At 35.1% G+C, this 21581-nt stretch overlaps 1 protein-coding gene across 1 annotated transcript in view; it reads right to left on the minus strand.

The window, feature by feature from the left end:
• The window catches only part of SNTG1 (syntrophin gamma 1), a 337973-nt gene that overhangs the window by 128725 nt on the left and 187667 nt on the right, over positions 1–21581 (minus strand). Inside the window, exons 3-4 of the mRNA XM_085313521.1 lie at positions 18269–18403; positions 6723–6779 (exon numbers count right to left, since the gene is read on the minus strand). Coding sequence (XP_085169647.1) covers positions 6723–6779; positions 18269–18403 — 192 coding nt within the window. The remainder of the gene's footprint in view (positions 1–6722; positions 6780–18268; positions 18404–21581) is intronic.

Consider the following 21581-nt stretch of genomic DNA (forward strand, 5'->3'; position numbering starts at 1 on the left):
AGGAAAAGGCCAATATGCACGGATACACAAATACTCTTCCTCTGAAGATCAGCATCAAAGTGCAAGTCTGAATTTTACCTGTACAAATTCAGAACATCAGAAATGACAGTCTGCCCCACAGTTATTTTGCCTAAGAATCCTGGTTAAGCATCTGCTCATTTTTCTCTTCAGCTGTCAGACTTTTCTTTAGAAATTATGACCTTCTTAGATCTAAGCACACAGTTTCMATGTGTGGAATGGACTGACCTTGGACATTTTGATGGTCTAAGGAATAGTACATATCCCTTCCTCATGGAATAACTACCTATTTGAAACTGAACAGGCTCCAGCACTCAGAAACTATTTCTGTCACAGAACAGAGAAGAAGAAAACCACAGAAAATATGTTTCTGTGTCTCCCTTCTTTAGGTCCAGGCCCTCACACCATATTAGAATCTGTAAAGTTTCCTTCTGGAGGAAGGAAGAACACATCACCTCTACCACAGCAAATGCATTCTAGAAATCTGAATTTCTTATAAAACTGCAGAATTTCAAATGAGATTAGTGATCCTTCTGGTACTGGCTATCAATGAAAATGGTCCTAAAAGCTCTGAGTAAGTAGGGATCTCACTGATGTTAGAACAATTGCATACTTACAAGAAAATTGGCATTGTATGAGATGAGCTCAGTGTTCCCTCTGCAGATGACAACCATTAGTCTACCTTCATTTTAGTCAGGTTTAGAGATGTATTCAAACTGAAAAGATGTGCATTTATACCTTCTGAGGATTTTTACCAGAGGAAGAGCAGCATTAASCACTGGCCTCACTTTAGATACCCAGTTGGAGATCACTAAGCTTATAAGACTCATCACACTTCCTTCAAAGGTTTCCTCAGCCACATGCACATTTAATTTCTCTTAAACTTCTTAAATGAACAGAAAAAAGCATTTTGTCCATTCTTTCCCTAAGCCTCCAATAAATTACACAGAGAYTGCACAACCCAAGATATTTGAAGCTGAAAGAGTGCAAGATTTAAAGTTCAACATAACTAACTCAGGTCTTTCCTTCATTAGACTTGCCTCTCTCCTCTTTAAATTCAGCTTTCCAGTAAACAGGGAGATTACTATTATTCCTAAACCAGCCAGCAAGGTACACTGGCTTGTTTATTCCTCACTCACTATATTTACCTAAACCTATCTGCTCAGGAGATTTTAAGAACCACCCAGTAATTCTCTGCTGAAGAAAATGAATCCCTTTCACTGTAGCTGGCCACTGGTATGGAGGATTTCTTTTAAATTAGTCAATAAAAAAAAAAGTCAAAATAAGCTGCCATGTAGTCTAAGAAACAAGTGTCCAAATGCAGAAAGAGAAAGTAACTGGTCAGCTATCTATAACCAGTCATCTTTAACCATTTGCTGCAGGTTAAAAGAGCAGTACATATTCTGACAACGTCTTGATGAATACTACTACACACTGATACTGTAATCTTGTGTTCTGCATCCTCAACACYGGATCCTCCTCCCTACAGAAGAAAAAGTGAATGGATGTCTAATTTCTGATTTTATAGGCTCAGGAAATACTCTACTTCAGAAAATTCTGGGAACTGTGACTACTTTTCTGCTGTTYAACATTTTCCCTACCTCTACTATGGACATATATCCCCAAATCRTAGAGGGAGACAAAAAAAATATCTATTAATGGCACTGAAGGCTAATGGTTCAGCCCTCTAACATCAGTCTTTGTACTATGAATTACTTTCCCCATTCTTCCTAAATCAGATGAGATCCTAAGTTGTGCAAGTATTTGCCTGGAATAAAGGAGACGGTAGCTCCACTCCTGTGGGGATGTTTATGCCAGACCAGGCAGACCAAGTTTTAAACACAAGCAGCTGTTCCCAGCTCACAGTCCTGGACCTTTGTCATTACTTTCAAGGTCTGAAGGCCACCCATACCTCCTTTCAGACAGTTTGAAAGAATTTTTATTATTTCAGTTTTTATGTATGAAAGTTTTTTCARAAGTTTTAGAAACATAAAAAATAGATATACTGAAACAAACACCTTCTCTAGACAAAGGCTGTTTTCGCGTCTCACTCCATGTGCAATCAGAACATTACTGTTTTATGTTTAAAAAGAGACAGACAGCATCTATAAAAAATTAGATCAATGGATTTGTAGCATTCAGAGAACATCATGTGGAACATGTGGGAAGTTTGACAGCCCATATTAGCTGAATACGTARAATTCTTATTTACTATCTTTTTAATTGCATATATATACACATATCTCAAAGATATCACCGGATGACATTACTTTTATAAAAATGCTAAAAGACAACATCTATTCCACTGACTAAAATGGGCCTCGTTTTTTATCCTTAAGGTCCAGTGGCACAACATGTCTCATGTCTATGTGGATAAACTCCTAACCAGTTTGAAAWAGCATGACTTTATACATGTTGCCTATTGGGAAAAGTCCATGTTATGTCCTGATCTGTGCTCAGGAACAGTCTCAGAGAATGATAGTTGGCATAAGCCAAAAAYTGTGCCAAGAAGTATGCTAGCAATTAAACAACATAGACAATCATGTGTCACTATTAATTGGCCCTGCTTAAACTCTTCTGGCCCTATTAAAGTAAATAGTATAGCTGGAACAAAAATGTCACTTCCAAAACGTATTCAACACTGACTTACGCAAGTACCTGCCCTGTGAGCAGGACAGGTGCACGTGCTTGGTTCGTAGCTTTTTTTGATGGAGTCAAACCTTGAAAAGTCAAACTGAATCTCAGTAGATCTGCGATGCTGTTCATCATATAAAGAATGATCAAAATGAAGGCAGGCAAATGGCACTGTACAGAGTGCAGCCAGAGGTCAGACTGTAACTTAATTTATATAATGAACAATCAGTTTTATTGCCTGTTTCCACAAGAACATTACACTCTCTCCAATTATTAAGAAACATGATGTTCTTTCAAAAGTCACACACTTAGCAGTTTCTTGTGTCAAATCTCTGCAACTCAAACTTGTCAAGAGATGGGACAAGTGCCTGAAAAACACWACACTCATCAATTTCTAACTCTTAACTCCATGGCTATTCCTTTGCACACTGCTTTATTAATGAGAGTTCTAAAGGGGATTCAGAAATCAGGCAAAATAATTTCTTCTGAAGGGTAAAACAGTTCTTCTCCAAATTTAATTATTTAAATGAAGCACAGCAAAACATAAATCAACACRTTTTGTTCTTTCAAACCTACAAGGAACTGATTATAAGCAATTTTTAAATGGGTTTGATTTTGAATCTGGGGTAAAATTCAGTCTCACAAGCAGTTTTTTAAACAGCTAGCTGAATCTCTGATCATTRCAACTATAATTGGAGTAGCCAGGTGATGATACCTAAGAAGAGGGTTCCACTCATAGACAAGTCACCATAAGATAACTGGGGAACTTCCTCCTGGAATTATTAACTTTCTGTCCTCCTGCTTTTCAGAAAGAAGTATGATTTCTTAAGGTAGCAAAAGACTTCCAAAAATCTACTCAAGAGAAAATTAAAGGGTGACTTGACTGTGTGAAATTTCTGATAATAGATATCAGTTTAATATAGCAGAAAAATGCATTAAAATATTCCAGAGTTGAATGTTTAAATTAGACAAATTCCTATTAAAAGATTGCAAATATTTTAAAGTGAGTATCATTAATCACTGAGACAGCATACAGTGTATAACTCATATCTTAGATAAACTGCATCCTTCGAAATATACCTCTGCCAGAATATAAGTCCTTAGATAACCCTCATCCTTRAATAATCTGACAGCATTATGTCAAAAAAAGTACTGTATGTGACGTTGTGGGGAAAAGAGTTACTGAAAAAAAGGAGGAAATGCCTAAGTCACCTGCACTACCGTTGAATCCAAAGGGGTGTGCTGTTGCTTTATTTTTATTATTATTTTTATCAAGTGCTTATAGTAGTAGCAACAGCCACAGAGTATCCACAGTTAAATCCCGACTGAGTGGATGAAATGTACGGTGACTCAAGTAAGAATTATAGGCTTGAGGCAGAAATCATTGTGTAAGGACTGGTACTCAAGTAACGGAGATCAGACTACATGTCTCATCCAGCCTCAGTCGCATCTTGGCTGACTGAAATAGATATAAGCAAACTGTGTGCACATGTCCATTGRTTAAAATGATTTTCCAGAAGTCCTAATACAGAAACATGGAAGATCCAGAGAGCTGACTATCCAGCACAGATGGCTGGAGATGGCTGATGGCTGACCAGCCACAGTTGTCCACTTCACAGCCACTACAGAGATAATCTGAGGTCCTCATAATCATCACAGACTCTGAGATAGATTTCTAGAACAAAATGCTCAGTGACATTTTTTCWTTAAAAAGTCACACTTCAAGCCACAGTAGTGCAGGAGCTGGTTTGTGGGCATAAGGGCAGGGCAAAAACCTTATCACCCATCCAAAACTAAGCTCCTTCAGCTTGTCGGACATGCACAGAAATTCACCTCCTGGAGCACCCTTCTTGTAGTGTTTCTCCTCTCTAGAAGGCATAGGAAGTTTTTGCACCTGAATTTATGACATAGGATGTGTCAGCACATGCACTGTCACACACCAGCCCTTTCAACCTCTGTGCAGCTCATGCGTGAGTGCGAACATGTGTATGCCTAAATTCAGAACAAAATGACACAGAAAATGCACAGGTCAAAGTCAGGTACAGAACTTTCTTTCTTTTCCTCCCCCATCCACATTTGGCCTAGATGGGAAATTCCAGTTCATTGTTTTTTAAAGCCAGATGAATCATATTATCTGGCACACATCTGCAGAATATTCAAGACCATAGAATTAGACTCGGTAATTTCAGTAGCTTATATATATTAGCCAACTGAATCTGAGTTACTTCTGTTGAAAGAGATCTCTTGACTATTTAATGACTGCTTGAAGAGAATCCATCCTGATTGCAAGCTCTCCCCCAAATTAGAGATTTGCTATTCAAGCCTGAATTTATGTAGCTTCACCTTTCCACCAGTGAAATTAATTTTGACTGAAATATCTATGCAAAAAAAAATTAAAAAAAAAAACATATTTGAATAAATTTAATTTAAGGCCATGATTCATGAATTCTATCCCAGTTGCCTCACATATATACATATATATTACATATATTTTAACTAAAACAGAACCTTATTTAATTTCAAAGATATATTATGTCTTTCATAGGCACAAAATATGAGAAATTCCTTTCTAGATTGACTTCACAATCTGAAACATCCACATTTTCTATATTGGCCCTTCCATGAATTTTTGCAACTTGAAACAAATTTCTCGAGAACAATGAAAATGCTCTGAAAATGCAATTAATTCAATAAAGACCATCTCCCCAGTCACTTTTTAATTTATATTTCCCAGTGATATTTTATTTGCTAGTTTACCCAATACTTAAAAAATAATGTTATCTTTAGTTTATCCCCAATTTTTTATTMTAAAATACAACCCATTGTACTGTGTAACTAAAAAATCCATTTTTACTGAGTCCTCATGGGATTTGCTTTCCCAACCTCAAAAATCCTTCCATAATCAGTTATTTCTTATTACTAATTAAAAAAAAATCTTCACTTGTATATTTTATCTTACAGTGACATATATTACTTTATCATTATTCAGTGAACAGTGACCTACAGTGACATTGCAAGAAAATAATTTTTGTGCTGTTGACTAGATTCCTGAGAAACTTTGGCCACAATATAGCAATTAGTTTTCCTTGAATAGAGGTCTTTAATGGGTCAACAAGATAAAAGCAAGTGTAGCATGACATATTTTAAGAACTRGTATTTCTATTCAGCAATATTCTTATCATTGACAACACAAATGCACATTAATCTCTYTTCTGAGCCATTTCTTATAAGGTCAGTTCTAGCAGATGTGCACAGGAAAGTCTATACTTTCACTTTATATGCATAATTTAAGGCTCTCTGMATTCACGTGAAGTATACTTGACTTTTCCCATGGCTATCTTTAGAGTGAGGAATGCTGTGTTTAGAAGAAAGATAAAATTAACGATGTGTTTATTATCCTGAGTTTCAAAGCTAAGGTAAGGTTTTCAAAATAATGGCAATACAGGCTCTCAGAATGGTTATAATGAAAAAAAATATATATTTTTTCCCTTCTCTCTCCATTCCTCCCTCCCTGGAAAAGGATCACCTACACTGCTGTATGTCCTTAAATCATCTTGAGGAAAGAAAAAGTATGGTAACATGATAAATCGCTGGAGTTGCCTAATCGCAAAAGCAAAATAAACAATATGAGAAAGCAATAACACTTTCCGTCCTATTAATGATTTACAGTGATTTAATGTGATATTCTTTGTAGGAGAACTGATGATGAACTTATTGGCTGTTCCATGTGCCTGACACTGTAATTTAGCATTCATTAATAACAACTTAAATTAGAGTCCTGTTGAACAAAAGAATAGACTGTGCAGTTGCAAACCCTTTTCAGCTCTCATATCAAATCTTATTACAGAGTTGCTCAGCTTGAATCTTCAGGGGATACTTTTTCCATTGTCTACTGTTTCATGAGACAGTGCAGTTGCTGGTTGCCCTATTGTGACAGTTCCTAAGTTTCTAGAAAATGTTTGCTCTATTGTTTCTAGTCCTCTAAAATATAACTTCATTAAAATTTCCTCRTTAAAAATAAAATTAGTTATATAAAAAGACACTGTGGAACAACAGACAAAAAATATTACCTTTATACTTAATCCAAATCCTCCTACAGTCTGTCTTCTAATTGTTACTGTTCTTTCCTGAAAAAAGTTAAATCAAAAAAGTTAAATTTAATATCTTCTAGCACTACATCTACATTCACATTTCACAGAAGGGATACTTCTATGCCACCCTCCTACATCAGTTTTTCTCATTACAATAAACCTGTAAATTCCTAAATGATACAATCCAATGAAACCTCTGCTGCAGAGGTAAAAGATGAAACTGGAGGAAAATCAGAGCTCCTGCTCTGATTAAGCACAAAAAAAAATCATGTGTTCAATTCATACCTTACTGATTACATCTACACTAGCAAGCAATAAGAACAGATCTGTAGCRTTAAAACAGTCCGTGCAGAACCCAGCATCCACAACACATGCATTTGAGAGTCTTAGATTGGTCCTGTGGGCAGAGTGTGCACTAGAGGCTGCAGTGCCTCAGCTGTGCTCCCAGAGCACATTTTCCAGTTTAGTTTCATCCAAAAGGAATAAAGCTTGTATACTCCAAAACCACTCAGTGACATGAATCAAAGCATAAGTACAGATAATCCAGAAACTCATTTCAAAGCACATTCCTTATCCAAACTTAAGGCTAATGTAAACACAGTCACCATTTAACTTAACAGCTATGGCTTAACAAATCGTAACGGATGATTTAAAGGGTGTTTTTATGGACAGCATTATTTAAAGCATCCCATTTTTTTCCTTTTATTGCTCATCCTTAAAATTTGTTACATGTACATCGCAGGCTAGTATCTGCCTTAGACATTAACAAACATTAAAAAAAGACATTAAACAAAACATTAAAAAAAAAACATTAAACAAAAGATCTTTTTTAGTCTTTTGTGTTTGCTTTATTCTCAGGGATCATTTGGTATTAGTCAACTTGATTAGTAGCAAAAAACCTCTAATGACATACAGACATATGCAGATACAAACATAAATAATATACATAGACATACATGCAGAATACATAGRTATGCATTTTTATGCCCTCATTGCTATATGTGTTCTGGATTTTATACTTATTACATTATGTATGCTTGCGTAACACAAGTGTGCGCATGTATTTTATCTAAATATAGACTCATACATCTCAGCACAACCAGCAGAGATCACCAACGTCACTTAGATTTGCACAGACTTAAGAACCAATATTCTGTCAATATTCTTTAGCACATGAATACTTGACTATAATTTGGTCTGCAGAGCTATCAAGTAGGATTAAGAAGCATAAGGCATTCTTCTATCAGATATCTCCCAGTAACAGAGAGTTTGCAAGCCCTGCAGAGCACTTATCACCTTGTTYATGTGCAGGAAGGAAAAGCAGGAGGTAGCGCAACCACGTAACAGTCTTGGAAAATTGATGCTGCTGTATTGGGGGGAGGGAAATAGAGTTGCCTTCTTTCTTTTCTACATTTGTGATAAATATGGATTGWGTAACTGCAGAAAGAACAAGCATAAACTTATTCAGCATTTCTGATGGCAAGACAAAAAAAAATTTCTTAAAAGTGATTTTCCATTTATTTATTTGCATGTTGATATTTGTAAATATTTAAAAATTTCTATGGAAGAGCCATGCAATTTTGTTGTTAGCTAGCCACAGTTTTCCATTTTTTGGAAAATATATTGAATTGTATCAAAAATTTTACTTTTATATTTATTACCCACAAATGAACTCATAGCATGGCAGTACAGAAATACACAGCTAAGCTGCTCCATCACTGTGCAGAGTTGCTCACAGAGACCRACAGAGTCTTCTTGGCTCTTAGCCCAGACCTTCTAGGAAGTAATTTCCATGCTGAAAGTAATGTAGCCAGAAACTGGATTCAGACCACAGAGTTATTTCACCTCAGACCACAAACTACCATCAGGAGGTTTCAACCACAGGTAGTGCTGTGGACAATATATTCAGTTTAAACTAATWCGGGCCACAGCGTGATGTGTGATCTAAACTAAGCTTACACATAAGAACATGAAATATGGTTCTACTGGTTCTATGGTTTGCTGCTAGCTGTGTTTTTCCTGATGCTTGGTACTGGCTAACCCCCCTTCATCTCCAGCTCCAGGCTCTGATGAACATGTAGCTAAGAACAGAAACCTGACTTGAAATGCATTCTAAAATTTTTTGTTTACATGTTCAAATCAAGTTGGAAACACTTGTGTTATTTAGAAGATGTTTAAAAATARCAATCTTTTCAGAATTAAGGTAAAGTGTGATAATAGCATTAAATTAACCATGAATGGAATAAAGAACAACACACTACAATTAAATTTCAAAAGAAGTAAATGTGCATCAGTGAAGAACACAAATTAAGACTTGTACTTCATTACACATCAGTAGTAGCTGTAAATTAAACAGCTGCATCTGAAGATAKTCTAAGCTAGGGCTATGCTTTTAAAAAGTCTAGCAGAAAGCTGTCCTGCAAAATAACAATGATACCATTTTTGATCTCTTTCTCAGCAAAATACACACACAAGTAAACACGTGAAAAAGTCAATAAAATATTCTGGCTTTCACCTAAGCTAAGGCAGAATCATGTAAGGTCTGACTTGGGCCATCTGACAGGAAACTGGAAATATTTCACATTGGAACCTGGCAYTACAGTTTAGTGGAAGAAACGCATGCTTCAAAAATACCTTGCCAGCACAGCAGATTCCTAAATAGACAYAATTGTGTAAAAATAACTACACAGAATGGAAAAATAAGAATTCAGACACTGTCATTTTCCAGCAGAACATATGTTATCACACTGTTTATAATGATATATGTATATTTTTTCTAGGATCTTTTCTAGCTTCACTGAGAGTGAATATTTAAATATTTCACATTTGAACTGTTACTGAACTGAACTGAAATTTAAGAACATACTGTAAATTAGTACCACTCTAGTTATGTTATCTATAATTAAAATAAACTATATTTTACCTAATGCTAATAAAACACACTTCTCTGTCCTAGAATGAAGAAATATGTTAYTTTGGCATATCCAAAATACTTACATATTCTTTATAGCATAACATCTGACAATTAAAATCCCCCAATTTATGATCTTTAAACCTATAAATCAGAATTATATATGAGTTATATGCTTCATTAGTAACCCATCATTAATAATCTAATAGCCTGTGATTACTAAACTCACATAAATAATACAGTGAAACAGCTTCTCCAGACTGCCAGAAGCATCACATATTTCGTACTGCCAGAATATTGGCTCACGATTGGGTCCTAACTCTGTTCAGCAACTCTTTTTCTCACCAAAAATTTAGAAGAAAAAAGAATAGGATTCATCTAACCTTAACCTTAACCTAAGTTAAGCCACCTAAAATGTTCTAAAGTTATGTATCTGAAAGTTATGCACCGGTCAAGCCTCGTTTTCCTTTGTAATCAGTAAAGAAAATTAAATACATTAAATCCAGGTAAGTTATAGCTGGTGCATCCCTTAGGTGTAAATCATCTTTGAGCATTATCTATGTCCTCCAGTTAGTACAAAGCCTAGATGTCAAATTTACCTGTGGAAAGATGAACCCTACCTCAAGTCTGACTAAGTATTTTGATGATAGGTACCAGCTTTGAAAAGTTTTGTTAGCAAATTCTTTTATCTGAGTTCTTTTTTTTTGTAGTATGTGTCTTGTGATAGATTCACAAAAAGCATCATCTTCTGTGCCATTTTCACCCAAGACGAACTGAATAAACTTTGTTTGCAATTCAATATATTTTTAATGTAAAAGAATATGTTTACATAGTATGATTAATACAATAAGGAAGTTTGACCAGCAAATGGAAACAAATAATTTACTTCTGATGTTTTTCATTAGCATTTAAAATGAACAATAAAAATGCTTTTCACTCACCTAATGACCTTCTTTTTAAGTTCCTAAAATGCTTTATAGCTATTCATGAAGAAAATGTGATGACAGCTCTAGAAGTTAACACATTTTTTACAGGAAAAAGTGTTCTAAATATTCTGATTCACCCTTTACATTGTTCCAGTTTAAAGATGGTGCAGCTCCACTGAGTGTAATAATCCATTTAAAATAAAATCTAACTAAAAGTCAGCGTCAGAAGTAGGCTGTCCTATTAGTGCTGCTCTTTGTTTACACAGGGTAGTATTGTACCATCGAGTCTGCAGTGGTTCTGCAGCTTCCAAAGCAGGTTCATCTCCCAGCTTACACAAATAAAACTGATTCTGATGAAAAGCTACCTAGTTTGATGCAAAGACCAAAGGAAATGTCTTGTGAGCTTGCTATTTCATTATCTCATTTTTAACCACTTTACCACATCACACTAAACAGAGGAGAAGTTAGAGCTCCTAGGATCTTTTCATGCAAGATTCAGMGGAGCATTTTAGAAGCTGCTTCCTGGAAGACAACAAAAGTACCTATCGTTTTACTGAAAAGCTCAAAGCCATTGCCAAGCTGTCATTATTTTCTATGCCTCTAACTCAGAAAATTCTTCATCCACCGAGCATATATTCATTGACTGGTAGATAGAGCTAACAGTTTTGCCAAAAATCTTCTTCCTCAAAGCTATTTAGTGAAAGAAAAAGCGCTATTTTGTAGGCTTTCATTAAAGAAGTATTAAAATTTCTCTGTAAACACGCACCTCACCTTCTTGAGATCACAGAAATCATCTTAAATGAGATAAAAGCGAGGAATGACTATGTCAGAATATAAAAACAGTAAATAATGAAGGAGGGAAAATATGGAATCCTATGTAATTACAAACTACTTACATACTGTCAAGGGTTAGTATTACTTATAACAGTTAAAAACTTAGGACACACACAGAAAAGAGTCAGAGATTTCATACTAACTAGAACGTGTTGTAAAAGAGAGTTTACAACACTGTTTAATTTATTCTTAATAATAATGATTAATTAGTAATATTCTAATGTATTTATTCTGTTAAATATAAATAGTAATCTAGTGTGTTCAAATAATTTGCCTCTGTGGAACTACAGAATTGCAACTGAACAAAAGAACCAAGAAACTTYAAAACATTTCATAATACTGACTTAACAGGATGTGAATCTTCAGTTTTCCATTTTCAAGCTTTTAATCAGGATATAAATGTTTTATTTTCAGTTTGGGACACTTATGTGTATGTTTATTCTTACATGAGTAAAAGTATGCAAGGTAAGATGTAAAGAGTTAATTTGTCTAAACTCAGACAGAAATCAAGAACTCTGTTACGGAACAGACATAAAGGCATTATAATTGTAGAAAAACATGGAAAAAATTAGAAAGTTGGGAAAAAGGAATAAACACGAAGATGAATGAAAAATAGCACAGTGGCATGGAAAACAAGAGGAAAAAAAGGTGGAAAATGTTAGAATACATTTTTAAGAAAGAAATAATGAAATAYATAATCAATGCATTGGCAGTAGCTTTAGAGGTCAAATTCTATTAAAACTGAAAGGCAGTCTTCAAGGCCATACTCTCATGTAGCTTAGCTGGCATTAATAATCACACTGTATTTGGATGGAAGTCAATGACATTTTCTTTTCTTCATGCATTTTTCTGAAGGAAGATTTTACATCCTCCCTTTGGTAAGGCTTTGCTCTTTTTTACTAACATTTCTTTGGATTAGTTCATGCGAACAATCAAACTTTGCAATCAGTCTGAGAAGGTGCAGGACRCGGTTCACATGGTTTCAGGTTTGAAGCAACTGCTGCGTGATACTCCAAGGCTATCTCCTTCCGGGAATCTCCTTGGGATCCCCTCGCCCTGGAGGCRCGGGATGCTACGAGCCCTTGTGCTGCACATGCTGTTAACACTGTCCACAACGAGCAAGAGCAGCCGACMCGTCCCTTGTGCTTCCCCTTCCCACCCACACACGCCTAACAGCAGAAATGTCCACCTCGGGTGCTGCTTATACACGTCCTACTCCAAGGCCGCCAGCTCCATTTAATCCAGAACTACTGCAAGGCCCAACATGTACATTCACGGAGACAAGCACAAAACCAAGGTCATATGGATCCAAATTCCCCCAAGACCTGGTAACAAACATACCATCATAGTTTCATGATAGCTGTAGTTTCCAGCTACTCACATCGTACACTGACGCCGAGCCACGCTTTGCCTTTTCTGTCTTTTAGTATTCATCTTTTTTTTTTTCTTTAATGAAAGAAAAAGCTTGATTCCTAAGAGAAAAGGCTATTCTGTCCGAAATTTGAGGTAACAAACGGCAGTCTTGTGTTTAAACTTCAGTAGATTGGCAATAAGTAGATTGCTTATTAGTAGATTTTATTTCCTCAGTAGCTGCAGAAAAATAAACAGGTTTGGATTGTCCCTAAATACTGGGATTTGCATCTACCTGCTCCAGGTTGTCACTTAAAGGTTGTCCAGACTGGCAAGAAATAAAAGTTTTCCCAATCTGATAGATATTTGATGGAGTCTGTGAAAAAAGTTGATTCACTCCACTGAATAACTTACTGATACTAACATGACAAAAAAAAAAAATCACCATTCTAATTGGTAGCTTTGCGAAGGCAACAAAAAGGGAAAGTGCTTGAAAGGTGACCTACTCATTTGCCTATTTACAAATTCCCGGGAAACAGAGTTTCACTTTGGCACTGTTCATATCGTCCAATTGCATGTCAGAATCAAAACAGCAAATAGATATAAAAATAAATACAGCAAATAAACCAAAACCAAACATGAATTATTTTAAAATTCTCCTTCTGCTTTCATTTTTCTACCTACCAACTTTGCTAATGTTAATTGGACTTGTTTTACATACATGAAAATACATGGAAAGAAAATTTTAAACTCTCAAAAATAATGTTCCAAGGTAAAAGTTTAAAATTCATTAAGTATCCAAAATTCTAAAATGTGCAAGAAAGGGAAAGGCAAAAACATCATCTGACTGGTCAGACAAGTCACAGTTAAGTGACATATTCTGAATATATACTTACAAATGAATAATAGCTTTACTATTTAAATAAAAAAAATAGGAAAAAAATATGTCTCTGTGTGAAGTTTACAAACTGAAAAGCTATCTCCAATGCAATTATTATTTTTTTTAATATCACATGGAATTGTATAGAGTTATAGTTCAGATAAAATATATATCTTTACAAGAAAAAGAGGAATGGTTGTGTGATTAGTAAGGTTACAAATCAGATCTGATTACAGTTCTAGAATTTAACTCATATTACTTTCTGACCTTGCAAAAAAAGCTTATTGATAAAAGTGTTTTATCTAGCAAATGAGCAAATTATAGTCTGTAAGTCACATTCAGATACATTTGTATCMAACTCAGCTAAATCCTTGAACAGATGCTATAATACTCCAAGAGAACTCTTGCTCTATAAATTTACAAAAATGTGCATTAATTTTGTATTAATACTGAAAGCATGAATGATTCTCACTTCAATCTCCCACAAAGATCCTTAATCAAAAAACACTAAAAGAATTAGCAGATGTTTAATTAAACAAAGCATTACTACAAAACAGCATAGAATTCGTTTACACAAAGTGAATGGCAGTGATCTGTATCTTTTCATCAGGTAACTTATTTCAGACAATTCTATGACTTTTCAGTAGCATCTTTAATTTAAGAAAATTATGCAAGAACACAAAGTGTCCTGATGACCAAACTTAGCATTTCATCATCTGCTTGAAATCTTCTGATCTTTTAGAAAAAACAGTAGTTGATTTGGATCATCCATCTGGCTGGACAGTACACTGTCATATCCTTGGTTTATGGAGATCATATGCAGATACATGCGAGTAGAAAAAACTGCTTGTCTGAATAAGGATWAGCAAGCAAATAAAACCTATTAAAGAAGAAAAAAATATCGCCCCCTAGAAAGGTAAATTACTTTTAATGATAAAAGACAATAATCAGTTTAGCTGAATTTCAGATGTTCACAAGAGGTGATAGAAATTATGACTATTCAACTACATAACACAACAATTGTAAAGATTAAATCTTCTCCTATGAATGAGCCTATTGAGAAGTCATATTTCAGATAAGATGCACAATATTTTAGCAGATTATTTTCCCTCCAGTAATTTTCATCAAGGTCATATCAGGCCATCCTTTTTAGACCACTCTATTGWTCTGTGTGTCTAAAAGAACGGGGTTTACCTTACCACACTTTGCCATCTTGAACACCATGTAGCAAATGTTTATGATGTTAATTTAATGTAATGCAAGGAATTTTTAAGGAATTATATAATAAAAATATTCCATACTTCTATCATCAATGCTGAAGTTCCAACATGGTGGTAATTCAGCTGTTTTTAAGGGATTTTTTTTTTCCTCAGATGAAAAGAGTAAAAATCCTGACTGGTCTGTACCACATGTAACTCTCATGGAGATTTGTGAAGATTATAATAAAGCAATCATCTGTTTTATAATTTTGCAATATCACAATTTTGTGACATTTTATGAGAGTCAGGAAAAAATCAACAACAACAAAAAAACACATCTGACCCACCAGTGACCAGCCTTATSTTCCAGTTTTCTCATGCACCGACTCATGGATATCCTCAGTATACACACAGCTCATAAACCCAGACATACACCCCTGCGTACTGTAAGATCTCTCTCCAGGCAAGGATTTCATTTGGGTTACTACAGACATTGTGTTCTAGATCCTGACTTCCACAAAATGTTCTCATCTCACACTTTGGTCATTGGCATCGGAGCACAAATCTGCATCAGGTACCCATCAGCTGCACAGTACTGAAACGAGCACATTTCTGTCTCTCCGAAAGCAAGTCTTTCATGTTGTGTCCATAAAGAAATCTATTGGTGCAACTGATGCTTGGATTTAGATCTCATCCATGACCGCTTGAACAGAAATGCCCRAGGGAACTGCTAAAGGCACAATGGCTGCGGGAACCTCACTAACACCAGCATAGATCAAGTTCTAAAGAAAAGGAGATGCTTTCTTTTTTGGAGTTTAACACTTTTAATGCTATGCTGCTTACAGTCTTTTCTAGATTTTATTTTCTTGCTCCAAAATGTATATAATGAAAAAAGAAACAAGGTTTCTTTTCATCTCTGCCGTTTTGGGAAATTAGAACCATTTTTGACTAAAAATTAAGTGTTCTAAATTAAAAACTAGGTCTTCATCCCATACACTCACATAGTCCACTAGGTCCACTCATTTCATTTACATTATCCCACAGGATGCAGATCAGGATACCACTGAAATGTTAAGCACCTGCTTAAAGTTTAACCTATGCAGAAGAGCACCCAAATTGCTTCAGACCTAACAGAGTGAAAACACTGTTCTGACTGGGAAACACAATAAGAACATTGGGATGTGCAGCAGTGAAAAGTAAAACTTATAATCAAATTATCGGAAGACTATTTATTAAGACAGATCTAAAAGGACTAAAATAGATCTAAAAGCTACTGTAGCTACTTGTCTATAAAATTTAACAATGCTATTGTTCCTCAGTTAGAAATTATATTTTTATCTATTAGAGTCTTATTCTATGAAGCATTCCATGCTTGTTACTAATCAGACCACTTGCATTGCAGAAAGCATGTAAAATAAAAATAGATATGGTCAGTCATCTGTGTGACACCAAGAAMAAAAAAAAACAACCATGCAAAATAAAAGTTAAGAAAAATAAACAAAAAAGCAACCTAATAATATCAGGAATAAAAATGGTGAAAAAATGCAAGAAAGAAAGCCTGTGGGATTTGTCTAATTCACGTTATACAATCAAAGCAGATGATTTTGATGATTTAAATGGCCTGTGACACAAGGAGAGTTAACTGTCCATGAAATGCCAGTCATCCTTAGCTAGAATGAATCTACTGAGTCAAGACCCCATCTTAATCCCAGAGGAAATCAGGGAAGAGGGCTCAAAAGTCACTAGCTTAACAATAACGCTGCCAAAAGAAAAGAAACTCCTCATCACCACATTAATATCAATCTGTTAATGAGTTATGCATTCAATATGCAAATAAAATAGGGGCAGCATAATCAATGAGATAAGTTATTCACTATTTTCTACAATGCTGTTGTGGAACTAAATAGGATAAAACTGTAAAATCAAGTCTTGCTGTGAAATGAAAATTTATTAAATATGCATTTCATGAAGACATTTAAACACCAGGTTCAACAGAAGTAATAGTTATTACAACACATTAATTAAAGTCATATTTTTGAGTGATAAAGTCTTTTAATAAATAAAGTCAGAATGGGATTGGTGGAGCGGTAGTGCTGCAGGTGTGCTGCTAATTGAACAACTATAGCCTGAGCATGAATTTAAGATTTCTTTCCACCTGGACTGCTAGAGGTCCTGTATGTTACTGAAAGAAATAGTACACTTCGACAGGTTAAATATACATAAATATACTTCCATACACAGAACATCCATTTTAGTAACTTTGACATCAAACTGTCAAAAGCCAATAAAAGATTTGTCCACGCAAATTAATCCAATATATACGGACAGCGTGAAGACAGCGTGTCCTTGCTTCAAAGGAAAACTCAGAAACATTTGCCTTGAGATGCTGGATGTTGTCAGTGGATCTTCCTATATATTCGCCACTGATTTTCTACAATGTTAGCATTACTAATRTTTTTATCAATTTATTTCTGGTTTATATTTTGTATCTTTTTATTACACTTGTATTTTTAGATATAGGAACACTGAAACAGCAGCAATTATTTAATAATACAGAACGTAATAGCGGTCAGACAACATTTGCATAAAAAGCTATTACACCACTACGCCTCACAAGACTTAACATGAAAACCTACGATAGTTTYATTCAGCTTAAAGGGAGAACAGAATGTTCATAATATTTTCCAATAAATTGTAAAACTATCTCTATAAAATACAATTATAATACCTATAAAATGTCTATGGAAATGAATTGTAAATGATTTCCATTAAACAAAGAATTATAATACTTCAAATACCTACAATATTATTTTGTATAACATTTTACAAACCTTCCAAATAATTGTCTACAGAACTCAGCTTTTTACCTAAAAAATTCAGTATGAAGCTTCAACAAGAAATTTAATACACTATGTCAATGCAGTGTACAGTAATACATAACTTACAATATTATACTGATTGAGCTGACCTGAGGCTTGGTTAGAGGCTGCTTCAACCAGATACCCTCACTGCATGGACTGGCAATGTGCATGAAGTTTGGTGTTATGCCACCATATCAAGCAACCAAAGCTCCAGAGGATAAGTCAAATAATTCCTGCACCTTGATCCTTCTGTGCCTTGACATAACAGTTACTAGGTGAACGGCTCATCAACTCCATATACATCACTCAGATATCTAAGTACACTGAGGTATCTGTATCCATAGGAAAAGACATTGTTTATTGTACTTAGTGACTCTAGGATTTGAGGATGAATGCAGTGCTAAGATCCAGTCTCAGTAGATGATATATGAAAGTAGACTCAGTGTTAACTGTATGCAATGAAATATCAAGCTGTCAGAGCAAACACACAAATGCACACATATACCAAGTATTTTTACTTTATTTATAATTTGCATCTTAAAAGAAGAGATAAAGATTACTTACACCAGAATAGAAAGGCTCACCAGACACACAGATCACATCCTGCTCCTGGATCATCAAAATATCTTTGGCTAAGTGCAGTCGCACTTTGAAAGGTTCCTGGTTACCATCCTGCAGCAAACAAATCCCTGTCTTTGTCTTCAAAGGAAGGAATAGAGAAAAAAAGAAGTTATCTTAGTTTGCAAGTTGCATTGCCAACAACTATATTTTGAAACAGTAATTGATAGATCTTAGTTGAGAAATCAGTACCATGACCATAAACGTGCCAATGCATATCCAAAGCTATTACCATGGATCACTATATTTATTTACTGTGCTCAGACTACAGGATAATAATGGTGAGGGTAGCAGGTGGCAAAGGTTAATTTTGGTATAACAAAGCCTTATTTTGCCCATGATGAACTAGGGAAACTCCTGTCATTAGCTTAAGGGTTGCTACCCTCRCTCTGAAATGAGATGAAATAAAAGCTGATGTTCCTGCATATTACACCAGTTTGAGGAAGAATAATACCTCAAAAATAACCAATTTAAACATATGTAGTAGTAGCCTACTCAAATTCATTGTGAGCCTTATCTGTGAGCAGAACACTGATTTAGGCTTTTATGCTATTTTTCAAATGAGGATCTGCATTTAAGAATAAGAAAAAAGACATCAAAGAATGAAACTTCCTCTAGTAATTGACTTCATGCTCTGCTTCTATAGTTTATGTTTCTGGTTAGAAGTCAGGAATTTTGTAGGATTCTTCAATATACAATAAATAACTTTCCATCAACTTAACTGTGACATTGTGGCAATTAGAACAGTTTTTGGCATGACACATAAAAGGTTTGAGCAGTCACCACCTGCAGCAGTTAATAATATTTCCCTGAAGGATGTAATGGAAATAATACTCCTTATATATTTTGTAAAAGTCATATTGGCAGGGTATTTTTTTGGTATAAGAAACTTCCTTACAAATCACGTAAAAAATAATTATTACAATGCATTTTTAAAAATATTATATATCTAGATGTATCCGAATATATATGCATACATATACATATATATGCATCTCAGAAAGAATTCTTAGATAAAAATGATTTAAATTCTTGGATTCATCAATGCCAATAATAAAACTTCCAGTATCATCATTCAGGTCAGCTTTCAACCTACAGGCTGTTAAAACTTTTTTGGGGAATGAGTCAAGGAAACAAAAGTCTTGCTGTGACATTCTCTGATGAGGATGATCTGGCTGAACCTGAAGACTCCACCTCAGGTAGGAGTTTGAATAAAAACATTTGAAAGATCTCYCCATAATYTGCTCTCGGGAGCAAATTATATCATATCTATAACATGCAGAAAAAAAAAATCCAGTATGCAGTTGACAGTAGGCAAATAGCAGAAGAAAGCTCAAACTGCTCTTGCCACATCTTAGGGAAGGTGGAAGGTCGAGGACAACCTCTAAATAGCTCCATACAATATTTTGCACTGACAACCTGTGTTCTGTTACTTCTATTCCATGTTAAGCAATCAGACTGATGAGAGTATTTTCCCATGGACACCAGAATCATATCAGCATAACTTAAGTCATATCTTTGAAMGTAGCTTTGAGGTTTGTTTTTATTTATTTTAACTTAAATAACAGGATGCAAACATGAAGAGTTCTACATGCCGAAATCACACTGAAGTCAGTGGACATTTAGCTCAGAAGGCCTCATGCAGCCTTTTTCTAATATGTAGGTGTCTTTCTTTTTAAAAGGATGAGATAGAAACTGATTGTTATGGGCAGAACAATGAAATAAATGGATCATCATAAGGAGCTACATTTCAAATACCACTAAAAAATTCCCTGCCACAGAATAGCATGCATAAAATATTTTGTCATTAAAATAAAGAGAATGAAAAATAGTCAACTTGTCCYGCTCCTCCTCCTTATAACATTTCTGCATACAAAATAAGAATACTCTTATTTCCATGAGGCATGCAGTGACACTGAAAGTTGAATATAGAAAACTACAAATAAAGTTAAATAAAAGAGGCTCACTCATAAACACCTATAACTATAAAATACCTTTTCCTGCAGAAAAGTTTGCAGATACACCTTTCTTCTTCCCCCTGGCAACAGGGTAGATTCTGTCTYTGATACTTTGCTTTTAGTAGCGCTGCCTTGCCTGACTGCACATTTCTGATTTGGTCAATTACCCTATAAAATCTCCAAAGAAGCTTTCTACACAAAGCTGAGGGACTTTGTGGGAATTAAGATGCACATAACCATATCAGACACAATTAGGCATTAGAACAAAGCTAGAACTCAAGTTCATTTCTAAATGCATGTGGGCAGAGTTTATTCACTCTGAACAAGGAAATCAAGCATGAGAAGAGCAAAACATTTTGGACCTGATCACATACACTCAGAGATCTTATTTACATCACACACTCTAAAATGTAATGAACCATGTTAATGTTGTAGGGCTTTATGAAAGTTGGTCTGTGATATAGTTAAAATTTAAATCTTTAATTATGTTACCTCCTTCCCTCTGCTACCTGACAACAGCATTAACAACTGCGTAAAGGAAAAGTTCCCAGAAGATGATGGTAAGCATGTAGTTTGGTTTCATCAAAAAGTTCAAAATGAGCCTTGCACATAAAGGTTGCCATTTAACTTTWTTTCATTATGTTTCACTTTCGTCTACTGACTTTTTTTTTTTTCGTTGTTTTTTTCCTGAGGATTCAGTAAAATGAACCAAATAAAGATAGGAACTCCTGCACCCTTACCTAGAGTTACAAAGCAGGGAACATTGCCTGTATRTATGCTTTTCTGTAAAATTACAGGGCAAATCAACATCCATCCTCCACATGGAACAGTCTGGCTGGAGACAGGCTGCCTTGTCTATGCTCCTGCCACCTCATACATTTGAAGGGCTTAGATGGGGATATGTGTGGGCTGGGGTGAGGAATTGTGGTTGATTGTAGCTTTTGTTCTTATTTCTAATTTTTAAGTGATTCCACCAAAAGACTGTGCTAAAATTTTCCATTCAAGCCTTCTRTACTTCACCGTGTCAGAGGCTCTGCCCTATCCCTGACTTTCAGCAATAAAGCAGCATATAACACATCAGCTGAGCTATGGTAACTGTCAGCGTGAGGTCATGCAAGGCACCCTCTTTTGCTCAAACGTATGATAAACTGCATTGCCTTACAACAGACATGGATGGACAAAAGTAATTCAGCTGATAATATGACACAAATATACCTTGATTCTACCTTTGAGCCTAAATTTTGAGCAACATTTTCCTGCTTACATTTATACCTTCCTATATTCTTCATGCTGTTTGGAGT

The sequence above is a fragment of the Rhea americana genome, unplaced genomic scaffold (assembly GCF_003343005.1).
Source record: "Rhea americana isolate MKP2758 unplaced genomic scaffold, rheAme1 scaffold_39, whole genome shotgun sequence".
NCBI classification, from domain to species: Eukaryota; Metazoa; Chordata; class Aves; order Rheiformes; family Rheidae; genus Rhea; species Rhea americana.